Source organism: Tachypleus tridentatus, chromosome 11 (genome assembly GCF_004210375.1).
Source record: "Tachypleus tridentatus isolate NWPU-2018 chromosome 11, ASM421037v1, whole genome shotgun sequence".
NCBI classification, from domain to species: Eukaryota; Metazoa; Arthropoda; class Merostomata; order Xiphosura; family Limulidae; genus Tachypleus; species Tachypleus tridentatus.
In genome coordinates this window covers 7,040,303-7,059,252 of record NC_134835.1, presented here as the reverse complement: position 1 = coordinate 7,059,252, position 18,950 = coordinate 7,040,303, and the positions used below count along the sequence as shown (strand labels likewise).

Genomic DNA, 18,950 nt, shown 5'->3' with positions numbered 1-18,950 from the left:
TGTTAGACAATAATTAATAAATTATTTATGATTTTCTTAAAGTAACACGTCCAACAACCGTAGACTATAGCTTTTAACATCTTTTTTGTTTTCTTAACTAATACGTTCAAAGACGTAGACAATAGCTTCTAACGCTTTATTTTTTGTTTTTCTTAACTAATACCTCCAGAAACGTATACAATAGCTTCTAACGTATTTTTTGTTTTTCTTGACTAATACGTCCAGAAACGTATACAATAGCTTCTTAACGTCTTTTTTGTTTTTCTTAACCAATACGTCCAAAAACGTATACAATAGCTTCTAACGTATTTTGTAATTTTCTTAACTAATACGTCCAGAAACGTATACAATAGCTTCTAACGTCTTTTGTGTTTTTCTTAACCAATACGTCCAAAAACGTATACAATAGCTTCTAACGTATTTTGTAATTTTCTTAACTAATACGTCCAGAAACGTATACAATAGCTTCTAACGTCTTTTGTAATTTTCTTAACCAATACGTTCAGAAACGTATACAATAGCTTCTAACGTATTTTGGATTTTCTTAACTAATACGTCCAAAAACGTAGTCAATAAGTTTGTATTCCTACGTTTGCAGATATTTAAAGTCATGTTTAAATCTATAAGGTTAAAAAAATGAACTGTTTTTAATTAAATATTTAGCAATAGATAGAAGCTGATACAACCGTGAGAAAATTTAACAAAATCACAAATTATGAACAAAACAATAAACCGAAATCAACCTTTGATAAAATAAACAAACAAGAGAAACAATCTTCAATAGTCGCTGCCATTGAATTCCTTTAGGCAGTATTAGAGCAAAATAATCTATGAGGTCTTTATTTCACTTTTTATTAACTATATTTTTGTGCACCAGTAATACCAAGTTTGAGGCATACATATACCTGTTTTGATTGCATTACTCATCAGGATCTCTACGAGTCTACACTAAAATTTAAATTCTTTTAGGCAGGATTGGAATAACTTAACCAACAATTCTCTAGACGTGGTCGTGGTTAAATACATCAATCGAATGAGTTTGACATTCTGAGTCCAAAACTAGAATTAGATTTCAAACTGATGAAGAGGTGACGGAGCTATAAATTTGAGCTTGAAAAACTCAAGAGCTGTTTGTGAGTTGTTCATCCAAGGCTACAAAGGAATGCTCTTTTATGATATATATCAGGTCTCTCATGTCAAATTCATCGCATATTTTAACAACTGAACACAAATTTCTTTCCCATTGATAAAGCTGATCTAATGGATAAAACAGATTTTTTTTTATAAAACTGAATATGAATAAAATTATGTGTTTATATGTTGGCGAAACTAGAAAAATAAAACTTAAAATACATAAACATGGTCTGATCTTGTTTAAGTAAACTAAGTAGTCACACCCCTGTGGATGATGTCCAATCATGCAGTGTCTTTTAGGATCATTTGTTTGTCGTAGGATAAACAGTTTAATTGTACATAAGTTGATCGCCTGTGAATTTTAACGTATAAGTTAAAACATATAACGCACAACTCCTATATTTTTAATGTTATAAATACCAATACAAAAATAGCCCAGAGGGTTCGTTCTCATGCGAAATCTTTGCTTAAAAACCACACAAAATACAACAAAGGAAAGACATTGGCGCTGGTATCCAATTGTCGATTGGAGTCTAATTATCTCAAAGTTTTAGTATTCTTATGTATTTATTTATGACGTGTACTACTTGTAAGTTTGTTTTATTGAACTATCTTCGTTCAATTATGTCTCTGTACTGTTATCTGATTTTTTGATCAAGAGTTTTTAATGATATATTTACGTGCAGGTAACTTCAAAGTTTCGAAAGACATCAAATATTTTATTTCGTAAACTCATTATTAGGTATCAGACTTTATGAGTTTTTAGAACGATTGACATTTGTAAAAGGTCATTCATCTTTCAGTTATCGTGTTTTTTCAATGAGATGTTAAATGCAAGATTAACTCACTGATGTAGTTTGACGTATCAACAGTATTTGGACCGTCAGGCATTAAAAATATTCAGGTTTACACCGTACAAGTATATTAGTTCAGTGCAGGCATATTTGTCTGTAAAATGTAACATTTTATAAATTTGAGTGCGTATCGTTTTTCACACATAACTTCATATGTTGCTGAATCTCTAAAATGAACAATTATTGTACAATTTGGTATTAAGTTAAATTCTCACACTAGAAGGACCTTCCGAATCATAATCTTCGTTCTTATTGTTTTATTTACTCATGAAAACAGTATTATTAAAACTGAATATTCACACTTAGTATGTGTTAAACGTAAAATATGCAATTAATGAATACTTTGTTTTTCACATATTTATAAAATTTAACAGGTTCGATAGAATATAATAAAGGTTATTTCGACTCCTCATACAACGTTGTACCTTTCATTCACCAAACGAGTGTTTTGTAATCTCAGTCTACAGTATCTTATTTCGATTTTCGACTCATGACGTTATTACAAATTCTAATACTATTTTTGGTCACGTGATATTTTAGAACGTAACCCTGGAAGCAGTGACTCAAACAGTGGCAATTATTTGAAAAATATTTCATTTTAGAATTGGTTTATACTTCTGACTCGATAAACTGTTGTGATTTCAAGTGTTATAAATCATTTACAGGAGAAGTTTCGGCTTTCCGAAACGGAGAAACTCTTCTACAAATACCACGCTCGAGTTCAACATTCTATCTTTATGAGTTTCCTCCTGTTTAACATTTTCTACTACTGCTGTTCTATTATTGGATATTTTCTTCTAACGCAGGTAGGCCTAATACTTATTTTCTTCACATTACATTTCTATCAAAACTTCCTCAATTGCAATTGTTTTAAAATAAAATTAACGAGTATGAAGAGTTGTTAATATATAATTAAACTTGTGATTTTTATTTCTGTTATTTTTACTTCGTATTTCCATAATACGCTTAATTACTGAATCACTGAAAGAAATATATAAATATCTTTGTACTCGTCCTATTTTGATTCTTACTAAAATAGATATTAATATGTTTATCAGTAGTTTGTTTTATTAATTTCGCGCAAAGCTACTCGAGGGCTATCTGCGCTAACCGTCCCTAATTTTGCATATCGTTAGCCAACCTTATCTATACCCCCCCGCTGCTAGAAACCGAGTTTCTATATCCGAAGTGGGCAAAGAAGAAATAGCCCACTCTGTAGTTTCATGCATAAATACAAAGAAACAAAAAAATCTATTAATATTTAACTAATTTTGTTGTTTGTTTGTTTTTGAATTTCGCACAAAGCTACTCGAGGGCCATCTGTGCTAACCATCCCTAATTTAGCAGTGTAAGACTAGAGGGAAGGCAGCTAGTCATCACCACTTACCGCCAACTCTTGGACTACTCTTTTACCAACGAATAGTGGGATTGACCGTCACATTATACGCCCCCACGGCTGAAAGGGCGAGCATGTTTGGCGCGATGGGGATGCGAACCCGGGACCCTCGGATTACAAGTCGAACGCCTTAACCCACTTGGCCATGCCGGGCCCAATATATGTGACTGTAACGATAAGAAAACATGAAACATTTAAACTTCTCCGCCTGAACTGCTTTAAAAGAACAGCTTTTATTTAAAGTTTCCCTTATATTCTTTTCCTTTTGTTCACTGATTAAAACTTATTTTTAGTTAAGTATAATCATCGATAAATCTGTTTATATAAGAATTACTTGTACAGATGTCATAAAACGTAAATAGATACTCCTTATGATAAGAATTCTTGCCGGGCCTAATTTTGTTGTTACTCTATACGTCGTTAACCAATATTATGGTAAACAGTGTTGTGCACCCGCTGTAGTTTCTTATATCTTATTATTTGAGTTATTCTGTAAAATCATCAAACAAGTTTCTCTGAAACTGTGGTGCCGTGAAAAGTTATCTGAGAAATAAGAGAACTGATGTTATGGAATGGCCAGGTCAATGACCTGATATCAATCTGGTATGGGCTGACTTGAGCCAAATAACGAAAGATCGCGAGCCAAATACTGAAGGTGAACTTTACTCAAACAAGGGTGGCAGTCACCCACTCAGGAATACCTGTATAAAGTATGTCAGGTTCATGTGAAGCAGTACTGAAACCTTATGGAATGTTGACTAAATATTAACTTGTGAATCTGGTTTGTGTTATTTTCAGTTTCATTTTTACGTTCGAGTATTGCAGAAAAGCTTGTTTCATGATCTTATAAGATAATTGTAGTAATCCATAAATCACTAGCTAATACTGTCGACATATAATTGCTATAGTTGTTAGTCCATAAATCACTAGCTAATACTGTCGACATATAACTGCTATAGTTGTTAGTCCATAAATCACTTGCTAATACTGTCGACATATAACTGCTATAGTTGTTAGTCCATAAATCACTAGCTAATACTGTCGACATATAACTGCTATAGTTGTTAGTCCATAACTCACTAACTAATACTGTCGACATATAATTGCTATAGTTGTTAGTCCATAAATCACTAGCTAATACTGTCGACATATAACTGCTATAGTTGTTAGTCCATAAATCACTTGCTAATACTGTCGACATATAATTGCTATAGTTGTTAGTCCATAAATCACTAGCTAATACTGTCGACATATAATTGCTATAGTTGTTAGTCCATAAATCACTTGCTAATACTGTCGACATATAATTGCTATAGTTGTTAGTCCATAAATCACTTGCTAATACTGTCGACATATAACTGCTATAGTTGTTAGTCCATAAATCACTGGCTAATACTGTCGACATATAACTACTATAGTTGTTAGTCCATAAATCACTTGCTAATACTGTCGACATATAACTGCTATAGTTGTTAGTCCATAAATCACTAGCTAATACTGTCGACATATAACTGCTATAGTTGTTAGTCCATAACTCACTAACTAATACTGTTGACATATAACTGCTATAGTTGTTAGTCCATAAATCACTAGCTAATACTGTCGACATATAATTGCTATAGTTGTTAGTCCATAAATCACTGGCTAATACTGTCGACATATAACTGCTATAGTTGTTAGTCCATAAATCACTTGCTAATACTGTCGACATATAACTGCTATAGTTGTTAGTCCATAAATCACTAGCTAATACTGTCGACATATAACTGCTATAGTTGTTAGTCCATAACTCACTAACTAATACTGTCGACATATAATTGCTATAGTTGTTAGTCCATAAATCACTAGCTAATACTGTCGACATATAACTGCTATAGTTGTTAGTCCATAAATCACTAGCTAATACTGTCGACATATAACTGCTATAGTTGTTAGTCCATAAATCACTAGCTAATACTGTCGACATATAATTGCTATAGTTGTTAGTCCATAAATCACTGGCTAATACTGTCGACATATAATTGCTATAGTTGTTAGTCCATAAATCACTGGCTAATACTGTCGACATATAACTGCTATAGTTGTTAGTCCATAAATCACTTGCTAATACTGTCGACATATAACTGCTATAGTTGTTAGTCCATAAATCACTAGCTAATACTGTTGACATATAACTGCTATAGTTGTTAGTCCATAAATCCTTGTCCATTCATGTCAATACAGAATTTGCATCACTGCTAGTTCTAACTAGCGGAAACAATCGATTTTACTAACGAGGTTTAGTTTATATCGTTCTTGATTCATAAGTCATTAGCTACTTTTATCCATATTTAAATTCTGTCGTATTTAGCTGGTATAAGTAACATTACCCACTCTTCTTAATATTTATTTTCTTTCGCTGTTAGTTCATATGGTATTAACAACTCCTGTGTTTAGTTACTTTCTGTCGTAGTTAATACATAAATCATAAACAACTCATTTCGATATACTTATATCCTTGTTGGTCCATAAATTATTAGCCAGTCCTGTCAGTATTTAATTTGTTCTGTTGTCAGCTCACAAGTCATTATCCAATCCGGTCGATATTTGATTTCCATCTTTGTTAATTCATAAATCGTGTGATGAAAAAACCAAATCAGTTATTTTATTTATATTATGTAAGATGGCCCGAAGATTGTTTCGTGATTGGGATTGTAACCTTCTTGGGTTTATAATCTGGGCATGGCATGGCCAAGCGCGTAAGGCGTGCGACTCGTAATCCGAGGGTCGCGGGTTCGCGCCCGCGTCGCGCTGAACATGCTCGCCCTCCCAGCCGTGGGGGCGTATAATGTGACGTTAAATCCCACTATTCGTTGGTAAAAGAGTAGCCCAAGAGTTGGCGGTGGGTGGTGATGACTAGCTGCCTTCCCTCTAGTCTTACACTGCTAAATTAGGGACGGCTAGCACAGATAGCCCTCGAGTAGCTTTGTGCGAAATTCCAAAACAAACAAACAAAAGTTTGTAACCTTCTTCAATAAATATTTAACTCTAAGAATTTCTTTTTTTTTATTTCGAATAAAACCACAGGAGGGCCGTCTGCGCTAGCCATCCCTAAGTTAGCAGCGTAAGACTAAATAAAGTAAAGGCAGTTAATCATATCATCCACCGCCAACTTTTGGGCTACTCTCTTACCAAGTAAACTTGACCGTCACGTTATACACCTCCACGGCTAAAAGGGCGATCGTATTTGGTGTGACGGGAATTTGAGCCCGACACCTCCAGATTACGAACCAAGCATCTTAACCACTTGGCCTTTCTAGACCAGTAAGACAGAAAAAACGAAAACAATAAAATCACTTTATTGTTCTTTTAGACTAAATATACTGAACTAAACTCACATAATATCTTGATAATAAGTCAAAATTGATGTTGTTGTTTTAAATTAAGTACAAAACTACACAATGGGCTAGCTGTGCTCTACCAACCACGGGTATCGAAACCCGGTTTTTAGCGTTGTAAGTCCGCAAACATACCGCTGAACCACTGGGTGGCCCGTGTGAATTGAAGGAAAGATTCATTATGTTTTATTTTAATATATATGGAAACCAATCAAATAAGATAAACACAAATACTTTTCATGTATTCAGTAAGTGTCTGTTAGAAATGCTGGAGTATCAAACTGTATCAGTTTCAGTAGATAGCGTAAGAATAGATGTAAGTGAAAGTTACTTGCTCAGTGGTTTGTTACATTCTACTGTATATTACGATTTTACTAGATACTATTAACTTTACGTTTTATGTATTTTGCCCATTTCATTAAATATGCTAACACCTGTATTATGTGGTATTGAGATTTTACTTGATAAAATAACCTCTATATTACGTTCATTTAACATTTCGTTAAATATGCTATCATCTGTATTATGTCGTATTGAGATATTAGTTGATAAAATAACCTCTATATTACGTTCATTTAACATTTCATTAAATTAAATATTTATATTACGTCATGTTCATATTTATGTCGTGCCCAAAGTTTACTGATTGGAATCATATCTATATTAAGTTGTGTTCAGTTTCCACCAGACAGAATAACCTTTATATTACGTCGAATCTGGTTTAGTTTTCAATGGCAGATTTGTTATTTCTTTTTCAATATTAGAAAGACATCGTTTTTCCAGTATCTCTACGGTTTGCTGCCCTCATGGCCCACCTGGTAACGTATATTTTGGCCTACAAAGAAATGTGGTTCAAGGAGGAACTCGTTAGAACTGCAGTTGCTGGTATTTTTGTGTTTGTGATGCTTGTAAGTGAACATGTTAAAAGTTTACACGATTTAGTCACCACTGAAACAGAGCGTAATCATCGGATTCGCCCCACCTATTACATCCTTTTAGCAACTTACGTGATGTTACCGTTTCCTCACAAGTACCAAAATGTTTTAGCAGGAATAATAGTAACCGTCTTTGAATTACTAATTACGGCTTTGACACACCAAAAGTCACAGTCAGAGAGAGAGCTGCTGTTCAAAATGGTAGGAAAGGTTCTTAATTATTTAAACGGAAGCTATTGTAAACTATCGTGTTTTTTTCAATAGAGTGAACATTTCTGTTTTCCATTGTATGAATTGGTAACCAATTTAGTTTTAGATTGCAACCTAATTAAAATAACAAATAATTGATTATTACAGTCTATTTCTGGTTTAGCTATTGACGCTCAAGGATGCTTTAATGTACTGTTTAAATAGAAATGTGCAATAGATCTGTAACCTTTTTATATTTAGAATTTCGTGTCACCAATATTTTAAATTTTATGTCATTATAATACTTATAACTGCATCTCAAAATAGCTACTAACAGAAAGGTTCTACAGGACGACTATCAATGTATGTCATGGTTGTTACTCCAAACAGTAATCAGAACGTGATTAGTTACTTAATATGCTAATTACTAATTCGCTTTTTTCTTAAGTTTCTACTGTTAATCTTATTTTAACGTTATGGAAGTAGTAGTTTGTTCTGTCCTGGTAGTGACCATAATTCTATCACGTGTCTTTGTGATAGAAAGAATGAGGTGCGTTTTCTTAGTAGCTAAATATAAAGTTACATGATTTTTATCGTTTTAAGCCCCGTGACTCATTGCTGAGTCGGAGTGAAGCTGTTATCTGTATTTCCTTACTTTCTCAACTTCTGTTTTATTTAAAAGTGTATTTTGGGGATATTTTCGATAAACTCTCACAAATTGAACTTTGTATTAATCTCAAGATGAATGCCTTTTCATCATAAGATAGGAATCCACCATACTTATTGCCATTGTATAACAGTCCTTTATATGTATTACCAATACTTTATGACAATCCTCTCTATGTAGTATCAATATTTTAACATAATGTTTTAGGACAACATAGGACTTATTGATCCATCTTGGTTATTCCAAACTCTAAGTTAACTTACAAAAAAAACCCTTAAAACCGGACCTTCTCATTCATATATTTATCATCATTCATATATTTATCATCATTCATATATTTATCATCATTCATATATTTATCATCATTCATATATTTATCATCATTCATTTATTTATCAAGCTTTTTTCATACTCATTTACATTTACTTCCTCTATATCATGAGAATCAACTCATTCCTGGGCTAACCTTAGAAAAATGAAACTATCTTGTCTTAACTGAAGATGACTCCTACCGTGCCGAAATATACACTTGTGTTCCCTATTAATACTATTATCATTATTATGCATGAAAATGTGCATCATCATTACTAAATCCCTTTACAATTTTACACACCTCAATCAGATCCTCTCTATCTCTTCTTTCTTTCAAAAGAAAAAATTCCAGAGATTTCAACCTCTTCTAATATGACAACTCACCCATCCCAGACACCATTCTAGTAACCATTCTCTGGACCTTTTCCAACAAACTGATGGCTTTACTAAGGTAAGGAGCCCAATACTGAATACAATATTCCAAATGTGATCTTTACAATGAAATTATATCCTCTTTGGCCTGGTATTTAATACTTAGATAAATGCAACCTGAAATCCTATTTCTCCTACCACTAGCAATCACAGTGCTTGGATGGCTTTAGAAGCTGATCAACCATTACACCAAGATCCCAATCCTTTGTGACCCCGTTAAAGTTATTTCCATCCAAATTATACTTATAACACAAATTATGATAATTCTCGTTCATTATCCTGCATTTATTATAATTAAAACCCATCTGCAATTTATTTGCCCGACTCACTAAATGATCTAAATCATTTTTAAATCAACAGCGTCCTCTTCACAGTCAGCAACACCCAAGACCTTAATATCATCTGCAAATGAATGTAATTTATTGACTATTCCTTCATTTATGTCATTGATATAAATCAAAAAAGCAAAGGTCCTATGACTGAATCGTGAAGTAAACCACTTGCATCATTAATCCACTTTGACTAAACTCCATTTATTATAATCTTCTGATTTCTTCCATCCAGCCAACTTTCTATCCAACTTGGTAACTTATCAGCCTATACAAACAACGTTTTACAAATCTTTCATGTGCTACTTTTGTCAAATGCTTTCGGACACACCGAATCTGCATCCTTCTCTCATCCACAAAAAGCACTAATCTCTCCAAAGCATGCCAAAGCAATATTTTTCATCCAGTAAAATTCTAAACTGAGTTAAATGATTTTGTGAAGGTCTTCCAGTTGGACAGTGGCAAGTCTTTATATTTATGATGCTAAAATCATGGACACTTTTTATTACCTTTTTTTGAAAATTGGAGTTACATTAGCCAACACCCAATCCTCTGGTACCTGCCCACTGTTCAAGGACTGACGAAAAGAAGTAACAAGAGCTTCACGTATCCAATTTGTAACCTCCTTCGAAACCCTTGAAGAAATATTATCCAAGGAGTCTTATCTCTAAACTACCCAATTTTATTTTAGCATTCAAATTGTCTGACTTTGTTTCCATTTATCAACTATTCAAGATGTGGTTTACTTCTTAAATTTCTATGGGTAAAAAACCAAAGAAAAAACAAAATCCAATAACCCAGTTATCTTATAATCATTGTAAACAAACATTCCTTTATCATCCCTCAAGATTCCTAACACCATTCAAACATTTTCTCTTGATTTATAAAATAAATTATTTCTGTTGATTTTTACATTTTCAGTCAAGGTTTTCTCTTACATACTTTTGGATGTGATAATTACTTGTTTCTACAACTTTCTTGATTTTCTATAATATTTTAAGTCTCCTGAGAAGTAACAAATTAAAATTTATTAAACTTATAATGCTATAAGTTAATTTTATCTCATAAACTCTTTGAGAGCCAGCCTGGGTTTTAATGGAAGCTACTCTTTTCTTTCTAAAAGGAATATATTGACCTTAAATATTTAATAATTATCTTTTAAAAAATTTCATTATCTGATCACGGTCTCCAACTAGCTCAGCTGCCCAATTCACAACAGGTAATTCTCGTTTCATCCCTTGAAAATTTGCTTTTTCAAATCTGTAACCAAAATATCATCATTAGTTATCTCTATATGCAGCAAAAAGTTGAATTTAAGAGAGCAAAAATTACATACTTCTGGATGTTCTTCAGTTTCACCCTCTCAGCTATTTCTGTAATAGAAGTTAACAATAAATCTGAAATTGGATTGCTTTCCTATTACACTCTTTGACTAATTGGTGACGAAAGCCATCTTGGACACTTTCCATAAACCTTTCTTTCTCATGGTTTTACTATAGCATTTCCTAATCAATTTGTCTGAAGTTAAATTCACCCAAAATTATGACTTCATTCACATTTGAAATCTTAACATCATTGTAAATTTTCTCACTAATTTCATCAGTGCCATTAAGTGGTCAAATTTCAACTAAAAACCTTTTCCCTTTATATCCACCAATATACACCCAAATGAATTCAATCTCCTTGCTATGAAATTTGACATCTTTAATTTCAAAAGGATGTAACTCACACTTTACTATAAAACCACTCATACTCTATCCCTATTAAATAGCCTGTAACACTGTATTTCAAAGAAACTTTTGTCATCAAAATGATCTATTTTCAACCATGTTTTAGTTATTTACATTTGTTCAAAGAAGAGCCACTTGGATGACACTTGGGATAGTGGTATTGTCCTATGAGGAGAGACTAAAATCTCGAAATTCATCTTCACTGGATAAGGAAAAATTCATAGAAGATTGGATTGAAGTGTTTAAGATTATTAAGGGTATTGATAATATAAATTTATCAAACTTTTTTGTGTTTAACTGTTTCAAAATAAGAGAAGGGGTCATAAATTCCAATTTGGCAGCAAAGATTTTATCTTCAGTTCAGACAATATTACTTTTCAAACAGGGTGGTTGGCTTTTGAAATGAGCTGCCTTCAAGTGTAGTGGAAGTAGGCATTTTAACTGAGTTCAAGAAAAGATTGGATGAATACATGAGTAGTAAGGTGTGGTTATAGATGGAAAATGTAATTCTTTCCATTGTCAATGTGTATACGAATTATTTATATATTGGCAGTGTATATAACAATTATTTATATATTATCAGTGTGAATAACAATTGTTTATATTCTATCAGTGTGAAAAACAATTGTTTATATTCTATCAGTGTGAATAACAATTATTTATATATTATCAGTGTGAATAACAATTGTTTATATTCTATCAGTGTGAAAAACAATTGTTTATGTTCTATCAGTGTGAATAACAATTATTTATATATTATCAGTGTGAATAACAATTGTTTATATTCTATCAGTGTGAAAAACAATTCTTTATATTCTATCAGTGTGAATAACAATTATTTATATATTATTAGTGTGAATAACAATTGTATATATTCTATCAGTGTGAATAACAATTATTTATATATTATCAGTGTGAATAAGAATGGTTTTATACATTGACAGTATACATAACATTTTTCTATACTGCCAACATGTTAAAAACATTATATATTGCCACTCAGAGTAGCAACTTTTTATGTTGTCAGTGTACATATGAATTCTCTGCATAATGTGGGTACATTTATCAGTTCTGTAGACAAGGGTTTCAAATTCATATCCACGTAGTGAGCACACTTAACTTGATGACATCGTGTGCTGGATGTGTATAAACATGGTTTATTCCCCGATCATTCGTTACAAGTATAGTGTTTTCACACCAAAAGGGACTGAGTTTGGGAGAAAAGTTTCACATTATTCTCTTTGGAAAGAAAACCATTGTATATCAGTATCTGTAATACTTATCTATATACGTATTATCATGTACCAAACAATTTCATTTTAATTGTCAGTGTATATATAATATACGATTAGTGGATGTGACGTTGTGACGTATACATAACTAATTAAAAAACCTGTTCGATGTAAATTGTTGTTGTTGTTTTAAATTAAGCCCAAAGCTACACAATGGGCTATCTGTGCTCTGCCCACCACGGGTATCGAAATCCGGTTTTTAGCGTTGTAAGTCCGCAGACATACCGCTGAGCCACTGGGGGCGGTGATGTGGATTGAAGAACACAGTATTGTTTATGTTTATTCTGCACTTTCACACAAGTTTTCTTTTTCTGTTTCAAAGTGTTCTTCGTTTCTAATATCAGTCCTTAACCCTTTCTGTTACGTTGTATACTGGAAGTTACACATCAGCATTTCATCTATACACACCAAAAGATTAGGTGAAAAGTACACAGTACTTTTATTAATTAAATCTTAACAAAATGCATTTCGCACCAAACATGCTCACTCTTTCAGCTGTTGGGGCGTTATAATGCGACGATCAATCCCACTATTCGTTGGTAAAAGAGTAGCCCAAGAGTTGGCGGTGGGTGGCGATGATTAGCTGCCCTACATCCACTCTTACACTGTTAAATTAGGGACGGCTAGCACAGATAGCCCTCGTGTAGCTTTGCACGAAATTCAAAAACAAGAAAATGTAATAGCTTTCTTATTTCTTTGCCACTCAACATAAAAGTAAACGTCTTATCAATGGCATTTCTATTTTCCACAGATGATAGCAGACACCATATACTATTGTATAGTTGGCTTCATCGGGTTTTACATCAGATTTCTTCTAGAACTCATGAATCGTAGATCTTTCCTGGACAGACGAGAAGTGACTGAATCCAGATACTTACTGGAGAATGTTAAAAAACAAGAAGTAATCATAGGTTTATTACAATCATTTAATAACCTTTTCCACTATTAATTTCACATAATCACTAGCCTACATTATACTGATGATAACGAAACTCTAAACATTTCAGTCAGTTATAAAACATCTGCATTGTATTAATTTTGATAATTTCATTTACATTACAAAATTGGACTTGATTTTTGTACTACTTCGTGTAACGAACCGTTCAACGCATGAGAAAGACACAGGGACTTCAGAGGTAAAATAAGGGATCATGTCCAAGCATCGGTTTCTCTGTATCACTCCACTGGGGCGTAAGGATACATGCCAAGAATGGTGACAGTGGTCCGTCAATTATAAAACAAGCACGCAGACACAAAGACTTGGCGTAATAGTTTAAATACAATCAAGTTATTTAATAGTGTATAAAATACCTGGTGCTCTTTCTAATCGGTAATGTTGTTTAATGTCTTCCCACAAACTTGACTGAAACTCACGTTTAATCGAAACATTTGCTAAATATGTCGTCATAAACAAGTAATGTTTACTTAGATAACTTTTGCTGCATTGTAATCATAATATACAACTTAACATTTTTAGACAAAATATGTTAGTATGTACGAGAATATATCTTCGAAAATTTGTACAGAGTTATTTGTTTCACTCGAATTTATTTTCTATTTTCTACACGCAATCTAAATGTACAATGTTTTCAGGAGATGTTACTGTATAGTATTCTTCCGAAAGACATTGCATCCGAAATAACTGAATCGGTTCTTCAAGTGCTGTACGAGATGGACAAAAGGCCCAACCTTGAAAAGAAATACGTCAGTCAAACGTTCAACCAGTTACATGTGAAGCAACATCGAAATGTAACGTAAGTACCTACACACATGTGAAGCAACATCGAAATGTAACGTAAGTACCTACACACATGTGAAGCAACATCGAAATGTAACGTAAGTACCTACACACATTGATAAGTAGCCTGATTTAGTCTGTGATTTCTCCCATATTACTAACAGTTTCCGATTACAGTATACTATTTACATAAGTTCTGAAGTAAACAAAATCGAATATGTTAGGACTTGCACAATGAAAATTCAACCACCAAGAGATGGTTGACATCAAATTATTTTCTCATCAATATAAAACTTTTTACTTCTCTATGGTGATATTTGAGCGAGACGTGTGTTTCCAACTAAATAAATTAAAAATACTAGATTTTAATTTTACTCTGTCATGAATGATTGATTCAAACATATTTCATATGTTACATTTTTAAATCAATTATAGTTTTACTTGTATAAAATCTCAATATGTGTGAAGCAGATATTATTAATATGTATTAGTTAACTCACACACTGAACGAGACAGAATCAGATATTGACAGATGTTTAACAAGGCGGATGGCGCTTATATAGACCGACATTGTTATTATACTTCTGCAAGATTGCATACACATTCTAACGTGTATGGATTTATGTTTATCCTTTTCATTTATATATTTCATTGTATTACACGCGTTTTACAAAAGTGAATAGTGTTTCTGTAGGCGAATAGTGTTACTTACACATTTAATGTATAACAATATATATTCTAATAAAGGGACGCATCTGTGCAAATGTGACCATAGCTCCAAGAGGAAAGCACTTCGAAACCTGAACTTTTTCACCCGTACCTAGTGGACCCCTAAGGGTATGCACCTGGTAATTATTACTTTTATTTTCCGCGTGCGTATCTTTTTAATGAAGCAAGCTACCCAAATACCATGTAGAAAAGTGGCTCATTATATTACAAATATAAATCACAGATAGACACGTTCTTTTCTTATTATAGACTAGCGTACAGCTCGTCAACAGTAAGGAGGCAAGTATAATCACCCCATACTATACATACCCTGTAGTATATCAATTAGACTAATTTCTAATATATATACGTAGAAACGAAGGTGCGTTTTGGTGAAAATACGATCCAACAATGGTTTTTATTGCATGTCGCTTAGCAACATAAGTATAACCTAACATTGTTGTTTGTTTTATGTATTGAAAGTATAAAATGAAATATTTAAACAACAAAAATGGGAAAAAATATTTGTTGCTTTATTGATTAAATGAAAAATATTTATTTTTAATAACATATAACAAAAAACATAAATTCAGAAGTGTGTAAGTATAGACTTGAGATCGATAATTATTAAAAATTCTAATTAACATACACATGGAATTTTTTTTAATGTTAAGAATGTGTTTCAAGCTCGTGAGGATGTTTATACTTAATAGTATTTACATATATGCTCCCCGATAGTACAGCGGTATGTCTCCGGATTTACAACGCTAAAATCAGGGGTTCGATTCCCCCAAGCGTGTTAAGGCGTGCGACTCGTAATCTGAGGGTTGAGGGTTCGCATCCCCGTCGCGCCAAACATGTTCGCCCTTTCAGCCGTGGGGGCGTTATAATGTGACGGTCAATCCCACTATTCGTTGGTAAAAGAGTAGCCCAAGAGTTGGCAGTAGGTGGTGATGACTAGCTGCCTTCCCTCTAGTCTTACACTGCTAAATTAGGGACGGCTAGCACAGATAGCCCTCGAGTAGCTTTGTGCGAAATTCAAAAACAAACAAAAAACAAATTTACATATAAGTATTTTTTATTTTCTGTCTCACGATTATTAACCTTGAACATGAACGATTGAAGTAATCTCAGTGTAAGCTCTTAAACCCTACCTTATCATCACGATTTTTCACTAAGCTTTCTCATGTCACTGAATTTAATAGCCAGTAAACATAGTTTATTGGCTATTTTATTTTACATAGCAATACTAAACATGTATTCGCGATGTTCTGTTTCTCGATATTTGCTGTGGCATGTCCATTTAAGTTGGTGTACAATCCTTATGTACTTTCTTCTGTTCAGATTTGTGGCTAATCATTGATAGTAACCTGGTAAGAAAGGTCAGACAATAGATTAATGTTGATGTTTATTGTCAGTACTAAAAGTAAGGAACTTTTTCATCAGTAGACGTGATATTTGCAATCATATCTTTCTCTGTCTCAGGATGTAAGGATCCTGAAAATGTTTTTTAAGCTTCAGTTATATCCATTGCCTTCTCCATCGTTTGGACGAATCATCATTTGAAAACAATGATGATGGTTTCTCAGTATATCTACATTCCAGTGTAATAATATCTGTGGTATATCCAAGTATTCTAGCCATTGATAAGTCAAATTTATTTATTCATTTAGAAACTTATGTTTCATTATAGTCCAACATGTATGAAGCAGATATGATATCATGTAGGTAAAATAACATATTTAATAAGTACTACACATACTGAAACATTTATTAACATATATTTAAGAAATAGGTACACTAACACACTATTTGGAAAAACTATAAAAATCTTAACTTATAAGATACTGACTTACAGCCCAATGTAATAATATCTACAACAGATACTTTTATATGACTAATTACACAGAATGAATTACTGAAAATGAAACATGAATGTTTTGATTTTTTGTTATTCCTCAATATCAAACATTAAAGGTTCTATAGAAAGATAATACTATAATTTTACACAATAGTAAAAGTTACAATATATTTACAAAGATCTTTTAAAATTAAGTGAAGCAAAACACCTAAACATGAAAACTAAATTATTGTATATTAGATATTTAAACAAGCGTTCTTTTCAGAACATTAATATGATACAGTATTTTAATTATAGAAATGAAATACAATTAACTGGCAGGTTCGAATCCCCTTCACATCAAATATGCTCGCCCTTTCAGCCGTGGGAACGTTATAATGTAATGGTCAATCCTACTATTCGTTGGTAAAAGACTAGCCCAAGAGTTGGCTGTGGGTGGTAATGACTAGCTGCCTTCTCCCTAGTCTCACACTGCTAAATTAGGGGCGGCTAGCGCAGATAGCTCTCGAGTAGTTTTGTGCAAAATTTAAAGCAGTTAGCTAACAGAAAGTGTTTTACATATAGAATGCTAAATGTGCAGAGGGATGGACAAAAAGTGCCCCCTAAAATTTTTGTTTTATGTAACAATATGTAAAGCTCTATGTTTTCAGAATGCACATGACGAAATATGTTCAAGTATGATTTCAATTCATAATTTTAACACTGGTTTTCATAAATGCCTGAACTTTTCATAATTTTCTCATAACAAGTCTTATGCACCTGCTGTAGTTTCTTAGTTATTATTATTCTAGTTAGACTACAAAGTAAGAATATTGATCCAATTTCAAACTTATACGTTTCTGAATTAAGGTATTTTCTGTTGCAAAAAATATCTTTAATCAATAAAGACTCCAAATTAAAAAAAAACAACAAACATTCTTCCCATTTTTTTTGTTTGTGCATTTCATTGTATACTTCAAAAATAGACTAACAACAATATTAGGTTATACTGTTGTTGCTAAGCAACATGACATAAAAGCCAGTGTTGGATCGCATTGTCACCAAAACGCACATACTTATATATATATATATATTAGAAGTTAATCTAACTGATATACTAGAGGATGTTAGTACTTACATCGATACTTTTGACAGGCTGTACACTAGTCTAAAATAATTAAATATCGTGTCTGTATGTCAATCTGTGATTTACATTTGTAATTTAATGAGCCACTTCTTTTGTATATGGTTTTTGACTAGATTGCCTCATTTAAAAGATACTCACGCACGTGGATAATATAAATAATAATCATCGGGAGCACACTCTCAGAGGTCCGCGTAGTACAGGTGAAAATTTTGGATTTCAAAGTTCTTTCTTCTTGGAACTACGGTAATCACACACACACGGACACGTTCTTTTTATTATTATGGATATTATTGTGCAGCAAATGTGTAAGTAACACTATTCGCCTCCAGAAACACTATTCACTTTTGTAAAACGCGTGTAATACAATTAAATATATAAATGAAAACGATAAACATAAATTCATACATGTTAAAATGTGTATGCAATTTTGAGGAAGTGTAACATAACCAAATCGGTCTATACAAGCGTCATCCGTCTTTGTTAAACATCTGTCAATATCTGATTTTGTCTCGTTCAGTCTGTGAGTTAACTAATGCACATTAATAATATCTGCTTCACACTTATTGAGATTTTATAGAAGTAAAACTATAATTGATTTAAAAATGTAAAATATAAAATATGTTTGAATCAATCATTCATGACAGAGTAAAATTAAAATCTAGTATTTTTAATTTATTTAGTTGGAAATACACGTCTCGCTCAAATATCACCATACAGAAGTAAAAATGTATAATATTGATGAAGAAATTGTATATAATTTCATATAAATTCATATATAATGCTTATGACGTAATCATATGATATCACTTAGCTCCTCACAATATTGTTCAAGTAACACGAACTCTGGTGGCGGATAACTTCCGTTTCCCA

The 18,950-nt window shown here is 32.6% G+C and overlaps 1 protein-coding gene across 4 annotated transcripts in view; it reads left to right on the top strand.

Moving 5' to 3' along the window:
- LOC143231649 (adenylate cyclase type 2-like) overlaps nucleotides 1–18,950 on the top strand; it is a 92,171-nt gene that overhangs the window by 23,266 nt on the left and 49,955 nt on the right. For all 4 annotated transcript variants that reach the window (XM_076466198.1, XM_076466195.1, XM_076466196.1 and 1 more), the window contains exons 3-6: nucleotides 2,654–2,794; nucleotides 7,526–7,897; nucleotides 13,399–13,548; nucleotides 14,241–14,401. In XM_076466198.1, coding sequence (XP_076322313.1) covers nucleotides 2,654–2,794; nucleotides 7,526–7,897; nucleotides 13,399–13,548; nucleotides 14,241–14,401 — 824 coding nt within the window. The remainder of the gene's footprint in view (nucleotides 1–2,653; nucleotides 2,795–7,525; nucleotides 7,898–13,398; nucleotides 13,549–14,240; nucleotides 14,402–18,950) is intronic.